At 41.8% G+C, this 25,208-nt stretch overlaps 2 protein-coding genes across 5 annotated transcripts in view; one reads left to right on the top strand and one right to left on the bottom strand.

The window, feature by feature from the left end:
• On the bottom strand, window positions 1-11,131 carry alkbh4 (alkB homolog 4, lysine demthylase). The gene is made up of 3 exons (XM_038813830.1): window positions 10,929-11,131; window positions 3,126-3,323; window positions 1-1,846 (listed from the first exon to the last, which is right to left on the bottom strand). Exons 1-3 carry the CDS (start codon window positions 11,031-11,033, stop codon window positions 1,175-1,177), a joined length of 975 nt encoding a protein of 324 aa, XP_038669758.1. The 5' UTR covers window positions 11,034-11,131; the 3' UTR covers window positions 1-1,174.
• Window positions 11,132-11,584: 453 nt separating this feature from the next.
• Window positions 11,585-25,208, top strand: part of lrwd1 (leucine-rich repeats and WD repeat domain containing 1) — a 66,489-nt gene continuing 52,865 nt past the window's right edge. For 2 of the 4 annotated variants that reach the window (XM_038813750.1, XM_038813751.1), the window contains exons 1-4: window positions 11,585-11,840; window positions 15,188-15,350; window positions 16,185-16,419; window positions 22,278-22,397. In XM_038813750.1, coding sequence (XP_038669678.1) covers window positions 15,271-15,350; window positions 16,185-16,419; window positions 22,278-22,397 — 435 coding nt within the window. In that variant the 5' untranslated portion in view covers window positions 11,585-11,840; window positions 15,188-15,270. The remainder of the gene's footprint in view (window positions 11,841-15,187; window positions 15,351-16,184; window positions 16,420-22,277; window positions 22,398-25,208) is intronic. The other 2 variants (XM_038813752.1, XM_038813749.1) reach the window with 1 other exon arrangement.

The raw sequence follows: 25,208 nt of genomic DNA, 5'->3' as shown, positions 1-25,208 counted from the left end.
TTGCTGATTTATTTCAACACAGAATTTATTCAAGAAATTAGAAAATAAAAATATTTGCAAAGTAAAAAATATAATTTTGTAGAATCCCAATATTTAAAGTATATATACATTTGATAAAATGCCACTCTCATTGTCCCATTCCCAAATAGCTGATATTTTACAAAACTTAGCAAACTAGTTTAAAATTCAAAGTTAGTTTAAACTTAAGCTCATTTGGTAACAGAATTTCCAAAACACTAACTTTAATCATCCTGGCATTACATCCAAAGTTATATTTGAGCAGTTAATTTACAATATTAATATTCATTTCAATCAAAATTGAAGAATTTGAAAGTAAAACAGATAAACCATCACTACCTATGATTCTATGACACCTCCTTGCTTAGAGAAAATCAGAATCAGTGGTTTCTAAAGAGGTGAAAGAGAAAATGCTGGAAAATCTCAGGTCAGGCAGCATCTATAGGGAGAAAAAAGAACTAACGTTTTGAGTCCAGGTGATCCTTTGTCAAAGCTCTTGATAAAGGGTCATCTGGACTCGAAACATTTGCTCTTTTCTCTCCCTACAGATGCTGCCAGACCTGCTGAGATTTTCCAGCATTTTCTCTTTCGTTTCAGATTCCAGCATCCGCAGTAATTTGCTTTTATCCAGTTTCTAAAAAGATAATTTGATGGGTTAGAACAATTTGAACTGTGTGCTCAGCTTATTATTTAAAAACAGGCCAAACCCACTCACAACAGGTCAATACTCAAACCACCACCTATTTTCAGTAAATTTGGATTCTAGATTCTCTGAGCTTACTTTTACACACTTTCGTCACCAATAAAAGCCTTGTTATGGCTCATGTGCACAGTGGACAATTGTGCCAAGATATGATTTGGATCTCATAATTACCCCCTAAATAAAATGTTCTTGATTATAGGGACTGGAGTGGAGAGCAGCTGTTTCCCCAACAGGGAAGCAGAAAAATCATCATCTCATTACTCTTGTACATCTCGAAGTGAACATTTATAAAGTTGCAAAGGCCTGGAGGAGGCAGACCGACACACACATTGCATCCTTTTTTAACCAGGCATAAGAGATATGGGTTAAATAATTTAAATATCACATTTTTTGTGGTTATCCCAAAGCAGAGTTCATAATGAAGTTCACTTGTGCTTGATGCTTGTCGCAATTTTACACAGGAATACCCTGAAAGCTCATTGATATATCCAAGAGCTCTTTCCCCAGTGCCTCTTGGTTCCCTCCATGGCTGAACTCTTCTGATAGCTCCCTAAAGGTACTGCATATCCGTCTTGACTTGATATCTTCCCTGTATATTCCATGTTTCCATTTGTATCGTGCATCTCCATATAAAGCGATTAAAGATCTCCGTGGCAAATGAATTGCTACCTCTATATCTTTGTAAGGGACTGGCTTTTGACCTGTATCACTTGTTCTTTTCACACTACAGTTGGCTGTGCAATGAACTGGAATATTATCCCCATGGAAATTTAAAATACTCTCTGAATTACCAGTTACTGGATCATACAATGGTGTGCACTCCATTTCATTATGATGTAACTGGATGATATCCTCTGAGTCACAAGACATCGATAATATGGTTTCAGACAGGAGATTCACGCTGACAAGACGCTCACCCCACAGCCACCAGTCATCAAAGTGTGGGTCAATGGAAGAGCCTCGTTCTGGTCTATAATCAAGGTTGCATTGCTCCACAGGAAGAAAGTTTTTCAACACCGGAAGTTGCATCATTCGGTTTACGAGGAGATGGCTGAAGCATGGCAGGCCACTGAAGTTTCCCATTTTCAACTTGTGCTTTTTAAAATTTACTCTTGGGCCGTAATCCTGTTTGTTGACAAAGAAATAGATGAGTAAACTGGACAAAAATCCAAGAAAAATAACTACAGTATTGTTGAAAAAAGAGACTTGCTGTCTAAGCATTTTGTCTTGCGCTCAATGGGGTAGGTGGTAAGAAATGACCAAATAGTAATGGAGGAACAATGATTTATACTGCATGAGAAGAGAGTGTTTATTGAATGACAAGTGGACTCTGTGATAGATGGAGATGTTGCCATGGGAAATGCAGCATGAAACAGTTAACTGCCAGTTTTGTTCAAATGACAAAAATGCCTATTTTCACAAGTGAAACATCACAGGACCCAACAATACAAAGCAGCTTTTACTGATATTCTTAGAGTGAGTTATCATTTAGCCTTCAACCGATATTACTAAAAATTAGATCTGTTCATTGATTACTCTTGTGTAATCTTACTGTACACATATTGGTTCCCTTGTTTTCCAGTATTACTGACATGACTGCACTTCAAAAAGTACTGATGATGTGAAAGCTGCTGGATAAATACAACATATTTCCTTTTCAGGTCTTGGCAAGCATCAGGATATGACAACATATTATCTTGCTTAACTAACTGCAAATTCAAATGTGATATTGACACTCGGGGATTTAAATTATGTTCAAAAGAAATAAATTTGATTAATGATTGTGCATCAATCATTGATGTGTGCTTGCCAATCTCAGTAACTCCTTCAACTCAATGAGTTGATGAAACAAAAACATTCAATAAAAAGTAAAGTGAAAGCTCAATGGAGCGCTTCCAGTTAAGCGACGGTGTTCAACATCATGCCCCCAGAGATTGAGGATATTACTATATTGAGGAATAGAAAAGACAGGAAAGCAAACTTCCAAACTAGGAAACCTGGAATGATCATGTATGAGTGCATGGTATTAAAAAAATAATAGTGACAGGTTACTTTAGAATCCGAAGTTTGATTTGTATTAAATTACACTTTGGAACGCAACAAATACAATCATATAGTTGTAAGAACTGACAGAAGGCAGGTCCAATGTAATTGGGACCTGTAAAAATGATAGTGTCACAAAGTGATGGAGAATTAGTTTGTGCCAATGCTGAGACTCTGTCAAACACAAAATAAGTGAAATATTAAGCTACTTCCTCTAATCACTCAGAAAATAACTGAAAACCTAATAGTCTGTCATTCACCCAGGGGAAAAATGTGCTGCAAAGCTGAATGTATAAATACTGTAGTGTTCTGACAGTGACCCATATGTAACATGGTTTACTCGGTGACTGGGAAACCTAACCTGTTTCTTGCGTCCAGACTGTGAGGGCTTCCACTCGTCGCCATCCATCAAGTTCACCAGTTTGGTTTCCTCCTCTTCATTCACAAAATTGTCCGATAAAGATACTCCAGGAAATGGAAAAGCCCAGCCACTTAAACTAGAGGAGTCATCCCCTATTGCCAAGCCCGACGTGGGATGATAAGTGAAGTGGTACTTTCCCTGTGGAAAGAGCATTTGTGACAATATGTGTTTCGTCTTCTTCAGGAACACTGATAAATGAGCAATTACTCCAGCAGCGCAGCAAATAAAGTGAGTTAATTCATATACTTGCAAGAAAACATTAGAGATAAGACTGTGACTCATTAGTACAAAACAAAAGGCAAAAATTCAAAATGTTGGGACACTCTGGGACAAGATCTGGTGTACAGCCACAATGTTGCAAATGCTGTATCAGCTGCTTTGATTCTTAGAGGTGCTTAACAGGGGTCAATTTCCTGGGTCAGGGTGTTCTATTGGAAAAATACCAAGAAGGAGGGAGCTATTAAAATACATTGTAAAAATATTCTGTGGAATAGCTAAGGCACTTAAGGGAAGCCATTTCTCATAGCGGAATAGAATTAATTACATTACCGTTGCATATTGGCCTGAGTACAGTACCATCCACACAATGATGTCAGAGCACACATGGCCTGCACTTAGGAGTCAGTTTAGTTTTGGACAGAGCAGTATGCAGAAGCAAGCAGGGAGACAGCTACGAGCTTGAACCCTTTACTGTATATATGTACATAGTTCCTATAGTTAATAAATACATACAGCTAACTGATGTAAGAATATGACAATTTCATTAAGACCTACGAAACGATAACTAACAGCCTCCAGCAACTACCATTTCAGGACCAACCATCTCCAATATGTTTTACAGTGGAGTGAGGACTGTTATTACCTCATCAGAATAAACATTTTGAATTTAGGTGGTATGAAGGAACAGTTGCCACCTGAGCCATATGAGCTAGAACTTTCTTCAGTTCAACACCTATAAGACTGAAGCCATCGCAGTTGATTCCCATCAGCATTTTCCACCTCAGACATCAACTGCTTGTTCACACGAAACCTGGCCACCCAAGTTAAACTTTTAAACATCACATTTACTACATTGCCAAGACCATTCATGCCCATTTCTATTCAAAATCACAAAGGGTCTGGGCAGAGTAGAAATTTTTCATTCGTGGAATGGTCAAGATTTGGTGATTGGCAAGACAAGCAAAGGCGAGATGAGGATAAACTTTTTTAAAATTCTATGCAATGGTTTAAAGTTTGTATTAGTATGTAGTGTCCTTTTGGATTGCTGATGGCAGTTAATGGGACAGGTTTGTTAGTTGCTTCTGGAACACCAAAGCTGGAAAGTCAGGGTTCAGTTTGCTCTTAAAGCTCTCTCTGTCTAAAAGGCCTTTGTACCAATAAAAGAAAGTGGAAGCCCTCGTTAACTTCATCCATGAGTAGTATTCAAGAGATGTTGGTTTGCTTAATTGGAATCTATACAAGAGGCAAGGTTAAAAAACAAGTAAAACGTGTAACTGCTAAATGTAAGCTTTTTCTGTCGCTAATGTGTTTACTTCTGTGTTTAAATTAAAGTTTGTTTTACCATAAAAGCTGTCTGCTGGTCAATGTTAGCACTCCTGTGGTGCAGTAACATTTCCTCACAATTTTCCAAAGTCAAAAGTTGGGTTCTCGTCTGGAATCCCATAACAAATTGGGCTTCTAGCCTTAAAAACCCACTTGTTTTTAACCAATTCAATTGTTTAGCTACTGTCTCAAAAGCGATAAAACATGCTCTTTTGGTGGGATTTAAAACTTATAATTCCTGGTTTGCCTTGGGATTATTAAATCTAAAGACAGCGAATGTGGGGAACTGCTGTTTTCAGGTGTCGATACTCTGTCAGTTTAATAAGGAGTGACTCGTAAAATGGCTCTTTCTGAGGCTCAGAGTTTTCTGGGTGTGGAAGAAATAATCGGGGTGGGTTACAAAGCGTGGTTAAAACAAAGCTTTTAGAATTGGCAGGCAAGTTGCGGTTGAATTTATCTGCAGCGGCGAGGAAGGTAGAGATAATTGAAGCAATCGTTCAGTATTTAAATTTGGAAGAGATGCCAAAACTATAGCCTTGGCCGTGTCAAGAATCAGTGGAATTAGCTAAAATTCAATTGTAAATTAAACAATTAGAAATGTAGCAAAAAGAAAGAGGAAGAGCTTTTCGAAAGGAAATTAAACTGAGGAAACCTGACCTGGAAATTGAAAGATTAGCAAAAGAAAGGGAAAAGGAGAGGGAGAGAATGTCAACTTAAAGGCAGAAGTTGAGGAAAGTCAAGAGGAAGGAGTAACATTTCACAGTCCAAATCCTAGTGCGAATATGTTCAAGCGTTATCAAGGTTTGACGAGTAAGATGCGGACGCATTTTTAAATCACTTTTGAGAAAGTAGCTAAACAATTGAATTGGCCAAAAACCATGTGGGTATTGTTGGTTCAGTCAAAACTCGTAGGTAGAGCTAGTGAAGTGTTTGCATTATTGTCAGAGGTGGTATCAGGGAATTATGATGAGGTGAGAAGAACTAGTGCCAAAAACCTACAGACAGAAGTTCAGAAACATAAGGAAAGAACCAGGTCAGGTGTATATAGAACCTGAACAAAATCAAACAAAATTATTTTGATAGGTGGATAATATCATTAAAAATAGACCGAACGTTTGAAGCTCTTAGTGAAATGATTCTGGAATAATTTAAAGATTCACTTCTTGCAGTAGAGAAAACTCATTTGGAAGAGGAAAGGGTGAAGTCTGCGAGACAGGCAGCAGAAATGGCAAACAATTTTGAATTAATTCATAAATTAAGGTTTGGTTTTCGACATTACATTAGAAACTGAGGAAATTAAAAATCCGCAGGTAGTCAAGGTAAAGGAGGTATAATTGGAGATATTACAGATCTTTTGCCTCAGATTACAAAGGAAACCTATGCGGGTGAAAGAGAGATAAGAAAACCCAGGTGTTTTAGAACATAGAACATAGAACACTACAGCGCAGTACGGGCCCTTCGGCCCTCGATGTTGCGCCGACCTGTGAAACCATCTGAAGCCTATCTGACCTAAACTATTCCATATTCATCCATATGTCTATCCAGTGACCACTTAAATACCCTTAAAGTTGGCGAGTCTACTACTATTGCAGGCAGGGCGTTCCACACCCCTACTACTCTCTGAGTAAAGAAACTGCCTCTGACATCTGTCCTATATCTCCCACCCCTCAATTTAAAGCTATGTCCCCTCGTGTTGGTCATCACCATCCGAGGAAAAAGACTCTCACTGTCCACCCTATCTAACCCTCTGACTATCTTATATGTCTCTATTAAGTCACCTCTCAGCCTTCTCCTCTCTAACGAAAACAACCTCAATTCCCTGAGCCTTTCCTCGTAAGACCTTCCCTCCATACCAGGCAACATCCTAGTAAATCTCCTCTGAACCCTTTCCAAAGCTTCCACATCCTTCCTATAATGTGGTGACCAGAACTGCACGCAGTACTCCAGGTGTGGCCGCACCAGAGTTATGTACAGCTGCAGCATGACCTTGTGGTTCCGAAACTCAATCCCCCTGCTTATAAAGGCTAGCACACCATATGCCTTCTTAACAGCCCTATTAACCTGGGTGGCAACTTTCAGGGATTTATGTACCTGGATGCCGAGATCTCTCTGTTCATCTACACTACCAAGAATCTTGCCATTAGCCCAGTACTCTGCATTCCTGTTACTCCTTCCAAAGTGAACCACCTCACACTTTTCCGCATTAAACTCCATCTGCCACCTCTCAGCCCAGCTCTGCAGCTTATCTATGTCCCTCTGTATCCTATAACATCCTTCAGCACTATCCACAACTCCACCGACCTTCGTGTCATCTGCAAATTTACTAACCCATCCTTCTACACCCTCTTCCAGGTCATTTATAAAAATGACAAACAGCAGTGGCCCCAAAACAGATCCTTGCGGTACACCACTAGTAACTGAACTCCAGGATGAACATTTGCCATCAACCACCACCCTCTGTCTTCTTTCAGCTAGCCAATTACTGATCCAAACCGCTAAATCACCTTCAATTCCATACTTCCTTATTTTCTCCAATAGCCTACCGTGGGGAACCTTATCAAACGCCTTACTGAAATCCATATACACCACATCAACAGCTTTACCCTGATCCACCTGTTTGGTCACCTTCTCAAAAAACTCAATAAGGTTTGTGAGACATGACCTACCCTTCACAAAACCGTGTTGAGTAACGCTAATCAACTTGTTCTTTTCAAGATGATTATAAACCCTATCTCTTATAACCTTTTCCAACATTTTACCCACAACTGAAGTAAGGCTCACAGGTCTATAATTACCAGGGTTGTCTCTACTCCCCTTCTTGAACAAGGGGACAACATTTGCTATCCTCCAGTCTTCCGGCACTATTCCTGTCGACAAAGACGACATAAAGATCAAGGACAAAGGCTCAGCAATCTCCTCCCTGGCTTCCCAGAGAATCCGAGGATAAATCCCATCTGGCCCAGGGGACTTATCTATTTTGACATTTTCTAAAATTGCTAACACCTCCTCCTTTTGAACCTCAATTCCATCTAGCCTGGTCGACTGAACCTGAGTGTTCTCCTCGACAACATTGTCTTTCTCCAGTGTAAACACTGACGAAAAATATCCATTTAATGCTTCCCCTATCTCCTCTGATTCCACACACAACTTTCCACTACTATCCTTGATTGGCCCTAATCTTACTCGAGTCATAGTAATATTTGTAATTATTGTAATTATTGTAATAAAATTCAGCACACAAAGTTGCAGAGTTGGTGGTTTAAGAAAAGTACTGGGAAGATGGACACTTTAAAACAGGATACGCCAGTGGGATTTATTAAAATGCCAATAAAATATGATTGCAGCTGAAGAGGTGCAAAAGTGTGTGCAGTTTGTTCAGAGGTTGATTGATAAGCAGGTGTCAGATCTTTTTAAAGATTTTTTTGTGAAGGTATAGTTTACTCATGAACAAAATGGAGTCCGTAAGGAGGTTACAATCTTAAGGGATACAGGAGAAAGTCAATCTTTAATGGTGACAGATAAGGAGGTATGTAGAGGAGTATTAACAGCAAAGGTGGAATTAATGGTAAAGTGAGTAGCATTCCATTATGTGACGTAAGGTTAGAGAGTCCAGTGAAAAGTGGTGGTAGGAGTAATAGAGAATAAAGAACAAAGAAAAGTACAGCACAGGAACAGGCCCTCCAAGCCTGTGCCGATCATGCTGCCCGTCGAAACTAAAATCTTCTACACTTCCTAGGTCCGTATCCCTCTATTCCGATCCTATTAATGCATTTGTCAAGATGCCCCTTAAATGTCACTATCGTCCCTGCTTCCACCATGTCCTCCGGCAGCGAGTTCCAGGCACCCACTACCCTCTGTGTAAAATAACTTGCCTTGTACATCTCCTCTCAACCTTGCCCCTCGCACCTTAAACCTATGCCCCCTAGTAATTGACCCCTCTACCCTGGGAAAAAGCCTCTGACTATCCACTCTATGCCTCTCATAATTTTGTAGACCTCTATCAGGTCGCCCCTCAACCTCCGTCGTTCCAGTGAGAACAAAGCGAGTTTATTCAACCGCTCCTCATAGCTAATGCCCTCCATACCTAGCAACATCCTGGTAAATCTCTTCTGCACCCTCTCTAAAGCCTCCACATCCTTCTGGTAGTGTCGCAACCAGAATTGAACACTATACTCCAAGTGCGGCCTAACTAAGGTTCTGTACAACTGCAACATGACTTGCCAATTCTTGTACTCAATGCCCCGGCCAATGAAGGCAAGCATGTCGTATGCCTTGACTACCTTCTCCACCTGTGTTGTCCCTTTCAGTGACCTGTGGACCTGTGCACCGAGATCTCTCTGACTGTCAATACTCTTAAGGGATTTACCATTCACTGTCTATTTCCTACCTGCATTAGACCTTCCAAAATGCATTACCTCATTTGTCCGGATTAGACTCCATCTGCCATCTCTCCGCCCAAGTCTCCAAACGATCTAAATCGTGCTGCTCTGACAGTCCTCATCACTATCCACAATTCTACCAACCTTTGTGTCGTCTGCAAACTTACTAATCAGACCAGTTACATTTTCCTCCAAATCATTTATATATACTACGAACAGCAAAGGTCCCAGCACTGATCCGTGCGGAACACCACTAGTCACAGCCCTCCAATCACAAAAGCACCCTTCCATAACTACTCTCTGCCTTCTATGACCTAGCCAGCTCTGTATCCATCTTGCCAGCTCACCCCTGATCCCATGTGACTTCACCTTTTGTACCAGTCTGCCATGAGGGATCTTGCCAAAGACCTTACTGAAATCCACATAGACAACATCCACTGCCCTAGCTGCATCAATTATCTTTGTGACCTCTTTGAAAAACTCTATCAAGTTAGTGAGACACAACCTCCCCTTCACAAAACCGTGCTGCCTCTCACTAATACAAAAATAAATTCTCTTTTTCAAGGGTACAGTTTATCCTGGGTAGTGATACAGCTGGATCACTGCGAGAAGTAATGCCTACGATGGTTAAAAAGCCGATGAAAAGTCAACCAACTGAGGTGCTACAAGAAGCATGGGGTGTGATTGTGGTAACACAAAGCCACAGATTGAGGCAGGAGGAGAAATTAAGGAGTGAAGATAGGGAGGCTCGGTACAGTTATCAGGAACAACCTTTGATCAGTTTGTTGATAAAGGACAAGAGCAGGTGGAGGATGAAGCTGATATCTTTAGTTCAGAAGAGTTGGCAGAGTTACTACAGAAGGATTCAGAGATAAAACAGTTGTATCACAATGCCTATACTGAAATAGAATCCGAGTGCATACCGGACTGTTATTACATTAGAAATAATATATTGAGAAAGTGAAGACCATTACATATTCAGGCAGATGAGAAATGGGCAGAGGCTCACCAAGTCATATTACCTGTGGATTATAAAAAGAAGACGTTGTGGGTAGCACACGAGGTTCCAGTATGGGGGCATTTAGGAGTAAGGAAAACTCAGGAAAAAATACAAAAACATATTTATTGGCCTGGACTGCATAAGGATGTAGTTGAATTTTGTCAATAGTAAGTCATTAACTTCTCTCCTACTCAATACTCACCACATATTAGAGGCTTTTGCTGTATGGAAGTTTAAAAAAATACATTTAGAGTACGCAATTCTATTTTTCCAATTTAGCGTGGCTAATTCACCTATCTTGCACATCTTTGTGAGCTGTGGGGGTGAGATCCACACAGACACGGGGAGAATGTGCAAACTCCACACGGACAGTGACCGGAGGCCAGGGTCAAAACTGGGTCCACTGTTTGAGGCTATTTGGACCCAAGTACAGTAATATTTGGTACAGTGGTAGACACAATGGTTAACCGTCAGAACCAAATGTATTTGGGTATAAGATCCTATCCAAATGAGAGGGGTGCACCGCACCCTCACCACTTTTCATTCGCTGACTGACGTGCTCCGTATTTCTTCCCAGTTCAAGGTTTCTAACATTGCAGGGTTTAAATTGCAATTATTATTGTGTTTTTTATTACAATTATATTAACACAATAGTAAAACGCTGCTGGGAATCTAAAATAAAAACGAGTTGAAATACACAACAAGCTCAGGCAGTATCGAGTGAATGTTTCAGGGTTTAGAGATGATATTTATTGCTGCTCTATCCATTCATCTTTTTCATGAATCAGTTTTCACAGCCCAGATACAGTGTTATTCTCTTACCCGCTGGAACTGGGCGAGCAGTTCAAGCCCGCTCCGCTCACACAGCAGGCATGAACGGATCCCTTTGCAACCACAACTTGGCCGCCCGGTGTCGTCCGCGGCCATGGTCCCTCAGACGCAATGCCACCGGCCCTAATCGAGTATAGCCACCATGACACCTGCGACATCAGGTCCGGAGAAGGCGCTTGCGCCGGGGGAGAATGCGCAGGTGCAGACGCCAATGACCGGCACAGCGGAGAGCGCGCAGGCGCAGACGCCAACGGCCGGCACAGCGGAGAGTGCGCATACGCTAAAGGCCGGCACAGCGGTGCGCAGGCGGAGACGCCAATGGCCGGCACAGCGGAGAGTGCGCAGGCGCAGACGCCAACGGCCGGCACAGCGGAGAGTGCGCAGGCGCCATCGGCCGGCACAGCGGAGAGTGCGCAGACGCCAACGGCCGGCACGGCGGAGAGTGCGCAGACGCCAACGGCCGCCACGGCTGAGTGCGCATGCGCAGACGCCAACGGCCGACAGTGGAGAGTGCGCAGACGCCAACGGCCGGCACTGCGGAGAGTGCGCAGACGCCAACGGCCGGCACGGCGGAGAGTGCGCAGACGCCGACGGCCGGCACGGCGGAGAGTGCGCAGACGCTAACGGCCGGCACAGCGGAGAGTGCGCAGATGCCAAACGCCGGTACGGGCGCGAGCGTTAGATGTGAGCGCGCTCGTTCCGCATTCGGCGGGAACTTCTCATCGGATCGAGCAGCAACTTTGCGAGAGCAGCAATAAAGCGTGGGTAACTCCCCCAGGCCGACCCTAACACGGTGACCATTTGGTGTAAAGTCTGTGCCCGGGGCCTGATTTGAATCCCATTGGGCCAGCGTGGCCCGTTTAAAGAGCTGGGACAGCCGCTTCAGAAAAGTTACCGATGCAGGTGAGGAGACTGTTCATTACAGGCCCGGCTTGGGGCCTCTGGCCAGACTCATGCGAATTTTTTTTAAAAAGAAGACTAACTTGCATTTCCATAGCACCTTCCACCTCCATTACATTTGGAGAGCGATCACTGCTGTCATGGAAGAAAAGCTTCACCCAACTAATTCGTGTGCAGCAAGGTCTCACCAGCAGCAATGCGATCATGACAAGGCTTTCAAAGTTCACTGTCGTTACTGGGCAAAACTGGCAGCAAAAGACTGGTGCCTGCATGTATGAAAATGAAAATCGCTTATTGTCACGAGTAGGCTTCGATGAAGTTACTGTGAAAAGCCCCTAGTCGCCACATTCCGGCGCCTGTCCGGGGAGGCTGGTACGGGAATCGAACCGTGCTGTTGGTCTGCTTTATAAGCCAGTGATTTAGCCTTGTGAGCTAAACCAGCCCCTGGTTAGGGGTTAGGGACGCAAAGCAGAAACTGTCCCTTTGCCACTCAGTGGCAAAATAACATTTATTACAAAGACAGCAGCTCTGACTGCAGCACTCTGGAATGCCAGGTGGGATTTTGTGCTCAAGTCTCAGGAGTTGGATCACAACCTTCTGATTAGAGCAGTGGTGGGGCAACCTGCGGCCCGGGGGCCACATGTGGCCCGTCTGGGTTCTAAGTCCGGTCTATGAGACATTTTGTTTACTGTTGCCCACGTACAGTGTTGTAGCTGGTTTCAATCCATGTAACATTTTTCCTTTCGCTATGACTGAAGTAATACACACCTAAAGTAAGGGCCCCTGAAATTAGGTGCATGCTGATTACACACAACATTGACTGAGACCCATGTGCACTCTGTCAAGTGTAAATATTTATTTTGTTCTTACCACTTGAAGTTGATGACAGTTCTGTTAATGTATGAATAATTAAATATTTCCCATTACTTCTTCTAAAACATTTGGCATGTATTCAATCTTAATTCAAGGCTAACAGTTACTGAACATGCTGGATTTCAATCTTGTGGCCCACACACGCAGCACATTCAGGAATAGATTACCCATTACTGGATTAGAATGCTTCTGAGAGTGCTACCAACTGAACCAGAGTTGGCAACATTTATCTTTTTTAATAGTCATAGGATTCATTCAACTTTAATGTGGAGATGCTGGCGTTGGACTGGGGTGAGCACAGTAAGAAGTCTTACAACACCAGGTTAAAGTCCAACATGTTTGTTTCAAACATTAGCTTCCGGAACACTGCTCCTTCCTCAGGTGAATGAAGAGGTATGTTCCAGAAACATATATATAGACAAATTCAAAGATGCCAGACAATGCTTAGAATGTGAGCGTTTGCAGGTAATTAAATCTTTACAGATCCAAAGATAGGGGTAACCACACAGTCCAGAGATGTGCAGGCTAGGTGGATTGGCCACTTATCATAAAATTATAGAATTTACAGTGCAGAAGGAGGCCATTCGGCCTATCGAGTCTACACCGGCCCTTGAAAGAGCACCCTACTTAAGCCCACACCTCCACCCTATCCCAGTAACCCCACCTAACTTTGGACACGATGGGGCAATTTAGCATGGCCAATCCACCTAACCTGCACATCTTGTGATGTCCAATAGGTTAGATGGTTATGGGGTGTGGGCATGGGCCTAGGTAGGGTGCTCTTTCAGAGGGTTGGTGCAGAGTTGATGGACCAAATGGCCTCCTGCACTGTAGGGATTCAATGAAGTAAAAGTTTTTTTAAAAATTCAAACAATCCAAATTAAACAATCCCTGAAGGGGAGGAGTTTGCATGTCTCCCACTGTGGTGCAATTCGTCTGACAATTGTAAATAAAGGTTTTAACTTTTAGGAGCCACTTATAACTGGAAAAGATGGCTTGCTAATTTGAACTCGGTGATTTTTCAGAGCAGATTACTTAAATAAATTGAGATCTCATGCCATTGTATTATCAGAATTTTCAAACCCTTAATCTGAGAATTGGTTGTGCGAATTCCACTGTATCCTTTCAATTGGAACATGAGAAATGCCATTTGCTCGACTCATTTTGTGTAAGATTCATTTAGAACTGGTTGATATACAGAGGACAAAAGGTATGGACAGACAAAGGTGCAGACAGACATAGTACAACTAGCTGGAAGGTGGGATTAGATTGGATAACTGTTTGTACAAAGTGGACACAATAAGCCAAGTGGCCTGAGTAAACCTTCCAATATTTCTGTGTAACTGGTAATTTGCAGTACATACTAATGACAACTTGAGAATCTAGAATTTTCCACACTCTTGACATGCACTATGTAGGCCTCTTAATTGAGCTCAGTGCATCAGAACATCATAATGTCATAACTCTTGACAAAGTGTTCATGTGTTGACATATCTAATGATTGGCTTCAGTTGCCTCGAGTGTGAAGATTTCTCTCAACCAGAGTGCAGTGCATCAGCAAGTGGGGAATGGGAGTGGTTTGAGAACAAAAATGCAGTCATCAAAATAGGTGATGGAATGCCCTGGAAAATGATGCAAATTTTCGCATTGTAAAATAACATTCCTCCTGTTACCCTCTTCATTTAACCAAAAACTCACTCATTAGATGTAAGGATTATAAAGGCTTAGATTAGATTTTTTTAAAGGCCGCCACCTGGGAATAATATTCCACAATTTCAATTATGATGAAACAAAAAAATGCCAACTATAACCTGACCGTGTTAGAACCTATGTTAGAAGTCAACTGTTTTGAAGATTCTGAATTCTGATACCTTTCTGGAATAATTTCTTCATTTTTGTCTTCTGCGTAAGCACCAAAAATGAAATTATTGAAAAATCTGTTCATGCTGGTCCCTTGCAGCTGCGATAATACAAAGACAAATATGTGTGTTTAGAGAGTCAGTGAAGTAGGATGTCATTATCAAGTTCAATAAAAAGTCATGATTTTTCAAGGAACTCTGACCATCAAAAAACAGAATCAAAAATTGGGATTTTATGTACCATAAATTATTAATATTCATTGTCATTCATTAAATCAGATTTCATGCAATGTTTGGGTGAATTAGGCCTGATATCTCTCCCTAACACCAGCATGAATTTGTATTCAATTCATTGTGAATCTCAGTCCGATTCCTCCACACTGGTGTGTCAAAAACTTTAGAGTAGATTATAGTGAGTTCAGCACTACCAATTACTGAAAAGGCGTCTGGAAATAGTAGGCATTTTAATTCTTTAAAAATTTGTTCTTAAGTGATTTAGTTGGAAGTTTATTGGTTTTTCATAGCGGGGACATTTGGTATTGTCAGATAGTTTTTGACTAGGCACTGCTTTACAAACCTGCCATCAGCACCATGGTCTATTTGCATTTTGTTGCGCAGACTTCGATGAGTGAAGGAACAGGATCGGCGTTGCGACTTTGCTGAATTTTGTTTTAAATCAAACAATACAAACCAATTCAAGAATGGCCAAGATCACAAAAGAACTGTTGCTTGAAAAAGGAATCCCAAAACACTCCAAGTTGGGACAAGTCAAGAAAATCAAGTAAGAACAATTGATACAATTTTAAAATAAAACATGGCGCGTGTAAAATCTGGCATCAATTCTAGATGTATCAGTAAATAAACCGGGGGGTGCGGGGGAACAGTCTCAGAATACGAATAAGGGGCAGGTGATTTAGAACTGAGATGAGGAGGAACTTCTTCACTCAGCATGCTGAGAATCTGTGGAATTCTCTGTCCCAGAGTTATGGAGAGTGAGTCAGAGTATTTTCAAGACTGAGATCGATCGATCTATACATATTAAAAACATCAAGGAACACTTTGATGGTGCAGAAAATGGCATTGAAGTAAAAGATCAGCCATTATCTGAATGGCAGAGTGGGTTCATAAGGCTTAGTGGTGAATTCTGCTCCTATTTCTTAACTTTAATAAAACCATCTTGAGGGTGGTTATTCTAAATTTATTTCAGTGTGTTAAAATTGTCATTGTAAATTATGGTGATATGTAATAATGAGTTGACTTTCAGTCTCTAGTTTTATAAATCTTCTAGGTTCCAGGAATTTTTTAAGTCTCCCTAGAATACATGCTAGATTTCTATATGAATGGCAGTAGGAAGGTGTTTTAAAAATGAGCATAAACCTGATATTTGATCAAAAGTCGAACAATTTAATTTCTACTTTGATTAGAAATAAATTGCCTCTGTGCACGTATTTAATGTACCAGTGAATGGTAGAATGTTCAATATTTTTGTACTGGGGGAAAAACCTTTAAGCAGAGGGACAGGCAAAATAGAAACTTGTGTAAAACGAGAAAATTCCAGTGACACTGTGTTGGTGTTCAGATTTAATCCGTCTCTTTTTTTTCTGTTTCTATTCAGGCTTTCCAACTTGCAATTGAAAACAAGCGATTTGGATCCAAAGTTATTTTCCCAGCTTCGGCAGTTGGAAGAACTGGATGTGTCTGGAAATCTGTTGACAGAAATTCCAGACAATCTCGGACTTGTCAACCTGAGACTTCTCAACTGTGCAGATAATGATATGGAACAGATTACATCATTGAACCAGTTTAAGAATCTCGAAGATCTGAATTGTGAAGATAACATGTACTTGACAGTAAGTGATTGAAGAGTCTCTTGAGTTGAACAACACTGTTGTGACCATCTTTTGACATCATTAAAGCTGTCTGGATTTAATTAAAGTAACATTCTGTTTTCAAACCACATAACACAGTCTTGAAAAAAAGATATAGTTTTCTACTCCTCTACAGGTGTACTTGCCTTCCTCCCTCACTTCATACCACACAACATTGCCTAACTACCCAAAGTAGGCAAGCAAACTTTAATAGATTTCATAGAATTTACAGTGCAGAAGGAGGCCATTTGGCCCATCGAGTCTGCACCGGCTTTTGGAAAGAGCACCCTACCCAAGCCCATACCTCCACCCTATCCCCATAACCCAGTAACCCCACCTAACACTAAGGGCAATTTAGCATGGCCAATCCACCTAACCCGCACATCTTTGGACTGTGGGAGGAAACCGGAGCACCCGGAGGAAACCCACGCACACTCGGGGAAAATGTGCAGACTCCGCACAGACAGTGACCCAAGCCGGGATTCGAACCTGGGACCCTGGAGCTGTGAAGCATTTGTGCTATCCACAATGCTACCATGCTGCCCACCGTCTGGTCAGCTCTTGAGTCTGTCTTTAGGAAGAGAAGTAATTCTCTATGGGAAAGTAATCCCTGAAGGCACAATCAAGATAAGGTACTTGCTGTTCAATGTTTCTGCTTAACAACATCTTTATCTTGTGTTAATGGCAATAGGTTAGCATCTGAAGTCAGAATTTCCTGTGATCTGAAGATTACCCCATTTTGCATGTTGTGTGTGGCGTAAGGTGTTCAGTGTTAACAATTGGCTGCTAATTACAGTATATAGTAGTATTCATAAGTACTAGGAGCAGGAGTATGCCATATGGCCCCTCGAGCCTGCTCCGCCATTCAGTGAAACCATGGCTGATCTTTTGTGGACTCAGCTCCACTTTCCGGCCTGAACACCATAACCCTTAATCCCTTTATTCTTCATCTAATTTTCACATTCTCCGATACTTTAAAAAAAGGTGACAAATGCCAAATTTATAGACCAAGCTCTTCAGGCTAAAATTAATAGATCAGCTTCCTGGTGAAACAATATGTTGGCCGCACACTGGTTAGCACTGCTGTGGCACCAGGTTCAATTGTGGCCTTGGGTGACTGTGTGGAGTTTTCACATTCTCCCTGTACTGCGTAGGTTTTAATTAATAATCTTTACCTGCAATGAAGTTACTGCGAAAAGCCCCTAGCTGCCACATTCCGGCATCTGTTCGGGTGCACAGAGGGAGAATTGAGAATGTCTAATTCACCTAACAGCACATCTATCGGGATATGTGTGAGGAAACTGGAGCACCCGAAGGAAACCCACGCAGACACGTGCATACTCCACACACAGTGATCCAAGCTGGAAATCGAACCTGGGACCTTGGTGCTGTGAAACAACAGTGCTAACCATTGTGCTACCATGCTCCCCAATTCTCCCGGGTGCTCCAGTTTCCTCCACAGTCCAAAAATGTGCAAATTAGGTTGATTGGCTGTGTTAAATTGCCCCTTAGTGTACAGAGATGGGTAGGTTAGGTGGAGTTACGGGGATAAGGTGGGGAATTGTGCCGAGGCAGGGTGCTCTTTCAGAGGGTAGGTTCAGAGATTCAATGTGCTGGTTGGCCTCTTTTTGCACTGTAGGGATTCTGTGAATGAATTATCTATGAATGTAGAAGCATCGAAACTCAGCAGAGTATTGGAATGCTTAAAAATACAGAACCTTCTAAATAAGTCAGCCTGCGTGAAACATTGAACTGTTCAAGATGGCGGGATCTTCCGATCCTGCAGATGGCACACCCTGGAGTGGATTCAATGGGAAATACCATTTCTAGTGACGGGACCAGAAGATCCCGTCAATGGCAGACCACCGCCCACCACCGACAAACACGCTACAGGCAGGCAAGATTCTAATCTAGTCTAACTTTCCGTAAAAAAAAAATTTGTGCCTCCCAAGCCTGCCACAATGCTGCTCTTAAGTCACTGCAATGTGACATGACAATAACTCATTGGCTGACTTTACTTCTGATATAAATTGCCCCTTGGTGTCCAAAGGTTAGGTGGGGTTACGGGATAATAATAATATTTATTATTGCCACAAGTAGGCTTTCATTAATACTACAATGAAGTTACTGTGAAAAGCCCCTAGTCGCCACACTCCGATGCCTGGCCTAGGTAGGGTGCTCTTTGGGAGGGTCGGTGCAGACCTGATGTGCCCAATGGCTTCCTTCTGCACTGTAGGGATTCTATGGCATTTTCCTCCAGCTCCTCTGATAAAGCATCTTAAATGTGTTTAACGCCTCACCACAACAATTCAGTTGCGACTGGGAGCAAAGTTTGAACCTCTTGACGGTGACTGCAGCCTCATCAATCACTGTTACGTTGTGGATAGATCACAGCACTGCCATCAGATTCATTATTAAGAACAAAGTTTATATATTTTGAACTGTAAAGTGCCAAAGGGTGAATATGTCTTTGTTATTGCAGAATCAGCAAATCATCTTATTTTACCATTTATGTGTCTCATGCATTTCTGCTGTCTTTCTCATTGTCCTCCTAACGTTATGACACCCGAATTGGAACGGGATGATTAAACGTTATGTTTTATTTGTTTATTTGAGTTGTGTGTTATATTCTATGAGGGAGAAATGAAGGACATCCAAAGCTAGAGCTCTCTGAATGATTACAAAAAGTGAGATTAAAATGAAATAGAAAAAGGAGTCAAGTGATAAATGTTCATTTTATGGTAGAAAACTCAAGCAGAGTACAGAAAGGGCAGAGAAGGACTAAAATTGTATTGGGTGGTGGGTAGACCAGTGTTTCATTATGATGTGATCATTCAGATTCTGTTTTATCATGAGATTCCAAAACTTGTAAAGGCATTTTGAAGATCACATTCCATTTATTACGATCCCGGACCAGACCCCCAACAGTGTCTAGGATACTGGACAGAAACCCCAATATTTGATTTTATAGAGGTGGACAGGCACTTGCAAAATTCCTTATTGGCCAACAAAATAGTGTTCATCTTCCAGGGTGGATGATGGGTGGGGCCGGACTCTAGCAACAGATCAATAAAGTGTGGAGCATGGTTAGAGATTACAATTGCTGAGTACTCAGCTGCGACTACCTTTCGGAGGAGAGCCCTTTCCAGAATGAAAAAATTAATGCGAGAGTACACATGGTGAACATGAGAGAAAAAGGAGAAAATCCTGACATTCGGGTGTAAGAAATGCCAGGTGTCTACCCCTCCCGTCTGAGTCGTGAAGGAAGACAAAGCCCTGGCCACCCCAGATGGAACAAAAGATTTGAGTTTTGAGTGATCCAATTTTGGATCCAGAATATAGTTCAGTTTGCCTCCTAAAATAAGATGGTGTCAGTCGAGGGAAGATAACAAAGAGATGATGAAGTTCGTATCATCCCAATTAGGGGCATAGACATTGACCAGAAACACTGCAGTTCAATAGGGAACCGCATGTGATTATATATCGACCATTTGGGTCAGCCGCAATCTGGGATTAGGAGAATTGGACTCTTTTGTTGATTAAAATTGCCGTCCCCCTGGCCCTGCTATTAAAACTTAGATTGAAAATCTTGCCCAACCCATCTTTTGTGCAGCCCGGTCTGATCTTTAATGCGTAAATTGGCCTCTTGCGAAAAAAAATCATAATTTAGGCTCTTAGATGTGCGGATGTGTGATGGTTTTACAGGGCCATTCAACCCCCTAATGTTCCAAGTAATCAATCTGATTGGAGGTCTTCCGCCACCCTGAGTCAGCCATTGCCAAGGAAGGAATGTTAAACAAGGGCCACTGAGAAGACAAAACAAGAAGGCCAACCTAAGATGGCCGCTGAGCCAAGTCAGGTGACTTGACAAAAGACAGATCAGCAGACACCGTCAGCAAACTAAAACTCACCCCACCAACCCAAATAAGCCATCACAGTTGAGCACAACCACACTCAAAAGCAAATGGAACAGTGGCAAACAAGAACTTGGCCTAATACCTACAACTAACAACATAACTCAACACAAACTCAAAGCTCATTTTAAACACTATTATGAGGTGCAGAAGCCTCTTTTAATAATATCACTCCCGTTAACTATTGTACCTTGCTAACAGGGAGACTCCCAACTGAAGAATAAAAACGTATTTAACTTAGAGCACCGAAAGTCGCACCACATGGTAATAACAAAAAAAGACAAAATATAGGCTGAGATAAGGAGCAAACTGTAGAAAATCCTCATGTATAATTACGGTCATCAAGAATACACCAATACGACAGACGTGAAATGTGCCCACGCAGTGAGCCTTAGATCACATTAAACGGAGCCCAAACTGTGCTTCTGAACAAGTGATCCTGCGTCTTCCGGTGAGTCACAAAAATAGTATTTTTCACAGAATGTTACATAAAAGCGGGCTGGATAAATTACCCCAAAGTTGACTCCATCTTATATAGGGAAGATTTCACTTTGTTAAAGGCAGCCCTTTGCTTGGCAAAGTTTACACTCATGTTCTGGTATAATCTGACATTGTGGCTCCTTGTGCTTCGATGGTCAACAGTCTGGCTGGTGATCTTGAGAACTGAATGAATGGGAACCAAGACCTCCTTGGTTGATGTCATACACTCGTAATCCTCCTGGAACTGAACAACAGCCAAAATTTTGTTGGGTGTTTCGGCTGTTAGTGGAGTAGCTGGAGAAGAATCTGTCATCAGCAACTTGCCTCCAGTCGGGAGAGGCACCAGTGTCTGCCATTGAAATTCAGGCCGATTCTTTTCTGGCTTTGCCTCCCTTAGGCATAGCAGAGATGAGGGAATTCTACCTCGATAATTTACAGGTTTTTTTTCAACAAGTTGACAACCCATGGTGCCAGGAAAATGTTGAAAGGTCAGATTTCCAGTGAGAGCCAGCTCGTGCACATCTTCTCCTTGCTTCGTGCCACCGGAAGTCCCCATTTTAAAATCCAGTTAGCAGACCCAGGCATACTCACTTAAGGGATGTTCTTTGAGAATATTTTAAGAGATAGACCTGAATACTGTCAGAACAATGTGGGATCTCTAGCTACGGTCTTCAGTGTTTGACTTCCAGGAACCAACTGCAGTGTCTGTTTTTCTGCAAAATGCCTGGTACTCTAGCTCCTCTTATTAATTAAATCATCTTACTAAACTGAAACACAATAGGCTGGATTCTCCACTGTCAGGATTCTCTGTTTCGCCGGCAGCCCTGAGGTTTCCCGACAATCTGGGGCCACCCACAATGGGAAAACCCATATTGGCCAGCTGGCGAGACGGAGAATCCCGGAGACCCGCCGCATCAGAAATCTGGTGTGGCAAGACAGAGAATCCCACCAAATGTCTCCAACTATCTAGTCCCCAGGGAACCCTTTTAATTCAAACAAAAATCCATTCTCCCCAGCTTTTATGATGCTTTAACTGCACCTTTGTTTCCCAAAAAGCCTAGCTGGCTTGCAACCCCGAGTTTTTAAAAACACTGCTGCAGTAGTCATACACACACTAACCCAAGCTTTTAACCCTTACTGCACCAAATACATATAATACAATATATCTGAAATTCCTATATTCATAACATGTTATAAATTACCAAATGAATAAATAACTAGTAATTTCTAATTTCAATACAAGACATTTTGCACCATTTTAACTTGTGCATTGGGGACCTGTCTCTCTTGTCATTCCAAAACTGGAAATGAGTGACCTTGATGATGGGGGAATCCTAAAATAATTCTGCAAACCGGGAAAAAAAGCACTCAAATCTATTACAATGTCAAAAATGTTGTTACAATATTACGTGGATAACATGTAACTCTTTGTTTATTTCCTTCCAGATCTGTGACACATACAAGGTAATGTACCTGTTACCCAATCTCCGGCGATTCAATGGCAAAGATATAACATCCAGCGCAAATCACCTGAGATTTGTCAACAGCCGAAAGCTCATGTCTCTAGTGAGTACATAACCATAGAGTATCATTTTTGCTTGTATCAGGAAATTGAGGTAGCTTTATGTGACCTATAATTGTATTGTTAAATGTGAGAAATAACATAGATTTAAATGGGTTTAATTTAGTGTTTTTATGTATGAAAGGATACAACTCTTACTTAGATTCATGTTTGACAAACGTGTTATGTATATGGGAGAGCGATGTTTTGGTTTTAGTTCAAACTGTATTTCTATTGTGCTGAGAGGGAGTTTACGAAGGGAAAGGTAAATATGAGCTTGGGGAAAGAATTAGCTGTTGCTTGCAGCCACGGGCCACTTTTAGCAGTTTTGAGTTTTAGTGTTTAACTGAATCCATTTAGATGGAACTAGGAAGCTAGAGAGGGAACAGCTCTCAGCCCTGCCAGAAGCGGGACAAGGGAGACTTCCCAAAAACTAGACTTCCCAAAAATAGCTAGTTATGGAGGCTAGAGAATGAAAAGTGAAGATACCAAGATGATTGGATGGAGAGGAAAACTGGAACTAGACCAGGATACTGTTAATTGAACTTAAGACTGAGCTGATTGGCGGCACGGTAGCACAGTGGTTAGCACAGTTGGTTCACAGCTCCAGGGTCCCAGGTTCGATTCCTGGCTTGGGTCACTGTCTGTGCAGAGTCTTCACATTCTCCCTGTGTCTGCGTGGTTTCTGGTTTCCTCCCACAGTCCAAAGATTTTTTTATAAATAAATTTAGAGTACCCAATTATTTATTTTTTCTCCAATAAGGGGGAAATTTAGCGTGACCAATCCAACTAACCGGCACATCTTTGGGTTGTGGTGGTGAAACCCACGCAGACATGGGGAGAATGTGCAAACTCCACACGGACAGTGACCCAGGGCCGGGATTCGAACCCGAGTCCTCAGCACCGCAGTCCCAGTGCTATCCACTGCGCCATTTGCCACCCATCCCACAGTCCAAAGATGTGCAGGTTAGGTGGATTGGCTATGCTAAATTGCCCTTAGTGTCAAAAAAGGTTAGGTTGTTTAAAAAAAAAAAAAATTTTGAGTACCCAATTCTTTTTTTCCAATTAAGAGGCAATTTAACGTGGCCAATTCACCTACCCTGCACATCTTTGGATTGTGGGGGTGAAACCCATGCAAACAAGGGGAGAATGTGCAAACTCCATGCGGGCAGTGACCCAGAGCCGGGATCGAACCTGGGACCTTGGCACCATGAGGCAGTAATGCTAACCACTGCGCCACCTTGCTTCCCAAGGTTAGGTGGGCTTACTGGGTTACGGGGATAGGATGGAGGTGTGGGCTTAAGTAGGGTGCTCTCGGGCAGCATGGTGGCCTAGTGGTTAGCACAACCGCCTCACGGCGCTGAGGTCCCAGGTTCGATCCCGGCTCTGGGTCACTGTCCGTGTGGAGTTTGCACATTCTCTCCGTGTCTGCGTGGGTTTCGCCCCCACAACCTAAAAAAAAATGTGCAGAGTAGGTGGATTGGCCACGCTAAATTGCCCCTTAATAGAAAAAATAATTGGGTAATCTAAATTTATTTTTAAAAAAATAGTGGGGTGCTCTTTCCAAGGGCTGGTGCAGACTTGATGGGCTGAATGGCCTCCTTCTGCATTGTAAATTCAATGATTCTATGAAAAGTGAAGCAGTTGGTGACTGGCTAGCGAGAAGCCAGAGACCAATCTGAAACAATCGTAAGATTTGGTGTCCTTATTTCTTGTCCTTGAAACAATAATAATCTTTGGGGACTGAGTACCTGGGTTTTTGTGCAGAAGTTTGGGTGCATGTGGCAATTCAAGACAAAGGAATCCTGAAAGGAGAATTGGAAAACGGGCCGTGCATCTGTGCTGAAACACCTGAGAGAGGCCTGGTTTGAAAGAATGATTGGAAAACATGGAGGTGGATCTTTGATGAAAACAGCTGAGGGAAAGAATAGTTTGAAAGAAGATTTTCAAGCATCTTTTTTGAGTGGAGTTTAGAAACACTTGTTTGACAACAACTGGGGGGTGGGGTTACCCACAAGTTCGATTGAGTGACATCTGCCACTGGGTTTCAGAATGAGATGTCTGACTATAGTTAACCTGTTGGGTTACATGGACTGTGTGTTTATTGCAAACATTTGAGCATAAGTTAGATGGTGTAACCTGTGATCTTGAAATTTATGTACATTTGTGAAGATAAGTGGGAGTGAAGGAATGTTGTATTATAATTAAACTTCACATTGACTGTGTTAAAAAAATTGTTAAATTCTGATTGATAGTCCTGTGACTCTGTTCCTGTACGTTTTCTAAAACAAAAAGCTACAGTTCATTCTGAGATCTTCCCGTCCGGTCGTAACATCAACTGGGATCGTAGCACTTGATGAAATTGGGGCTCGATTAAAATTTGTTTTTTTTTAAAAGTTGCATCTTTAGATTATTTTGAGCTAATTTACAATAATTCCTCAAAATACATCAGAAAGTATGTACATGGTGTGATGTATATGGTGGACTTTTAAAAATTAACAATTATCTGAGGTGCACATATAAATGGAATTTATAAGATATACTCAGAGCTTTGTATTGGCTATTTGAATTGATTTTCAAACAACAATTGCTATTTTGTTTTCTGTTGCTAGATGGTAACCCCCATCATCCCACCCATGTAATCTTTTTATTCACTTATTTCTGTTGACATTTCATTTTTTAAAAATTTTCCCTTATTTGAACTTCAAATAATGATTCTGGCTTCCCAAAAATCCAGGTTACTTCCATCCTTAAATTCCGATTCTGAAATAAAGTCACTTATGCCAACCTCAGAAAATTGAAGTGATTTTTTTTTT

This window comes from Scyliorhinus canicula, chromosome 12 (assembly GCF_902713615.1).
Source record: "Scyliorhinus canicula chromosome 12, sScyCan1.1, whole genome shotgun sequence".
NCBI classification, from domain to species: domain Eukaryota; kingdom Metazoa; phylum Chordata; class Chondrichthyes; order Carcharhiniformes; family Scyliorhinidae; genus Scyliorhinus; species Scyliorhinus canicula.
This window is presented reverse-complemented; position numbering and strand designations above follow the sequence as displayed.

Coding starts and splice junctions, on each gene's coding strand:
- alkbh4 (XM_038813830.1), bottom strand. CDS start 11,033: ATGGCCGCGGACGACACCGGGCGGCCAAGTTGTGGTTGCAAAGGGATC. Junction 3,324..10,928: donor TGCTCGCCCAGTTCCAGCGG/GTAAGAGAATAA, acceptor CTCTTTCCACAG/GGAAAGTACCACTTCACTTA. Junction 1,847..3,125: donor AGTCTGGACGCAAGAAACAG/GTTAGGTTTCCC, acceptor GTCAACAAACAG/GATTACGGCCCAAGAGTAAA.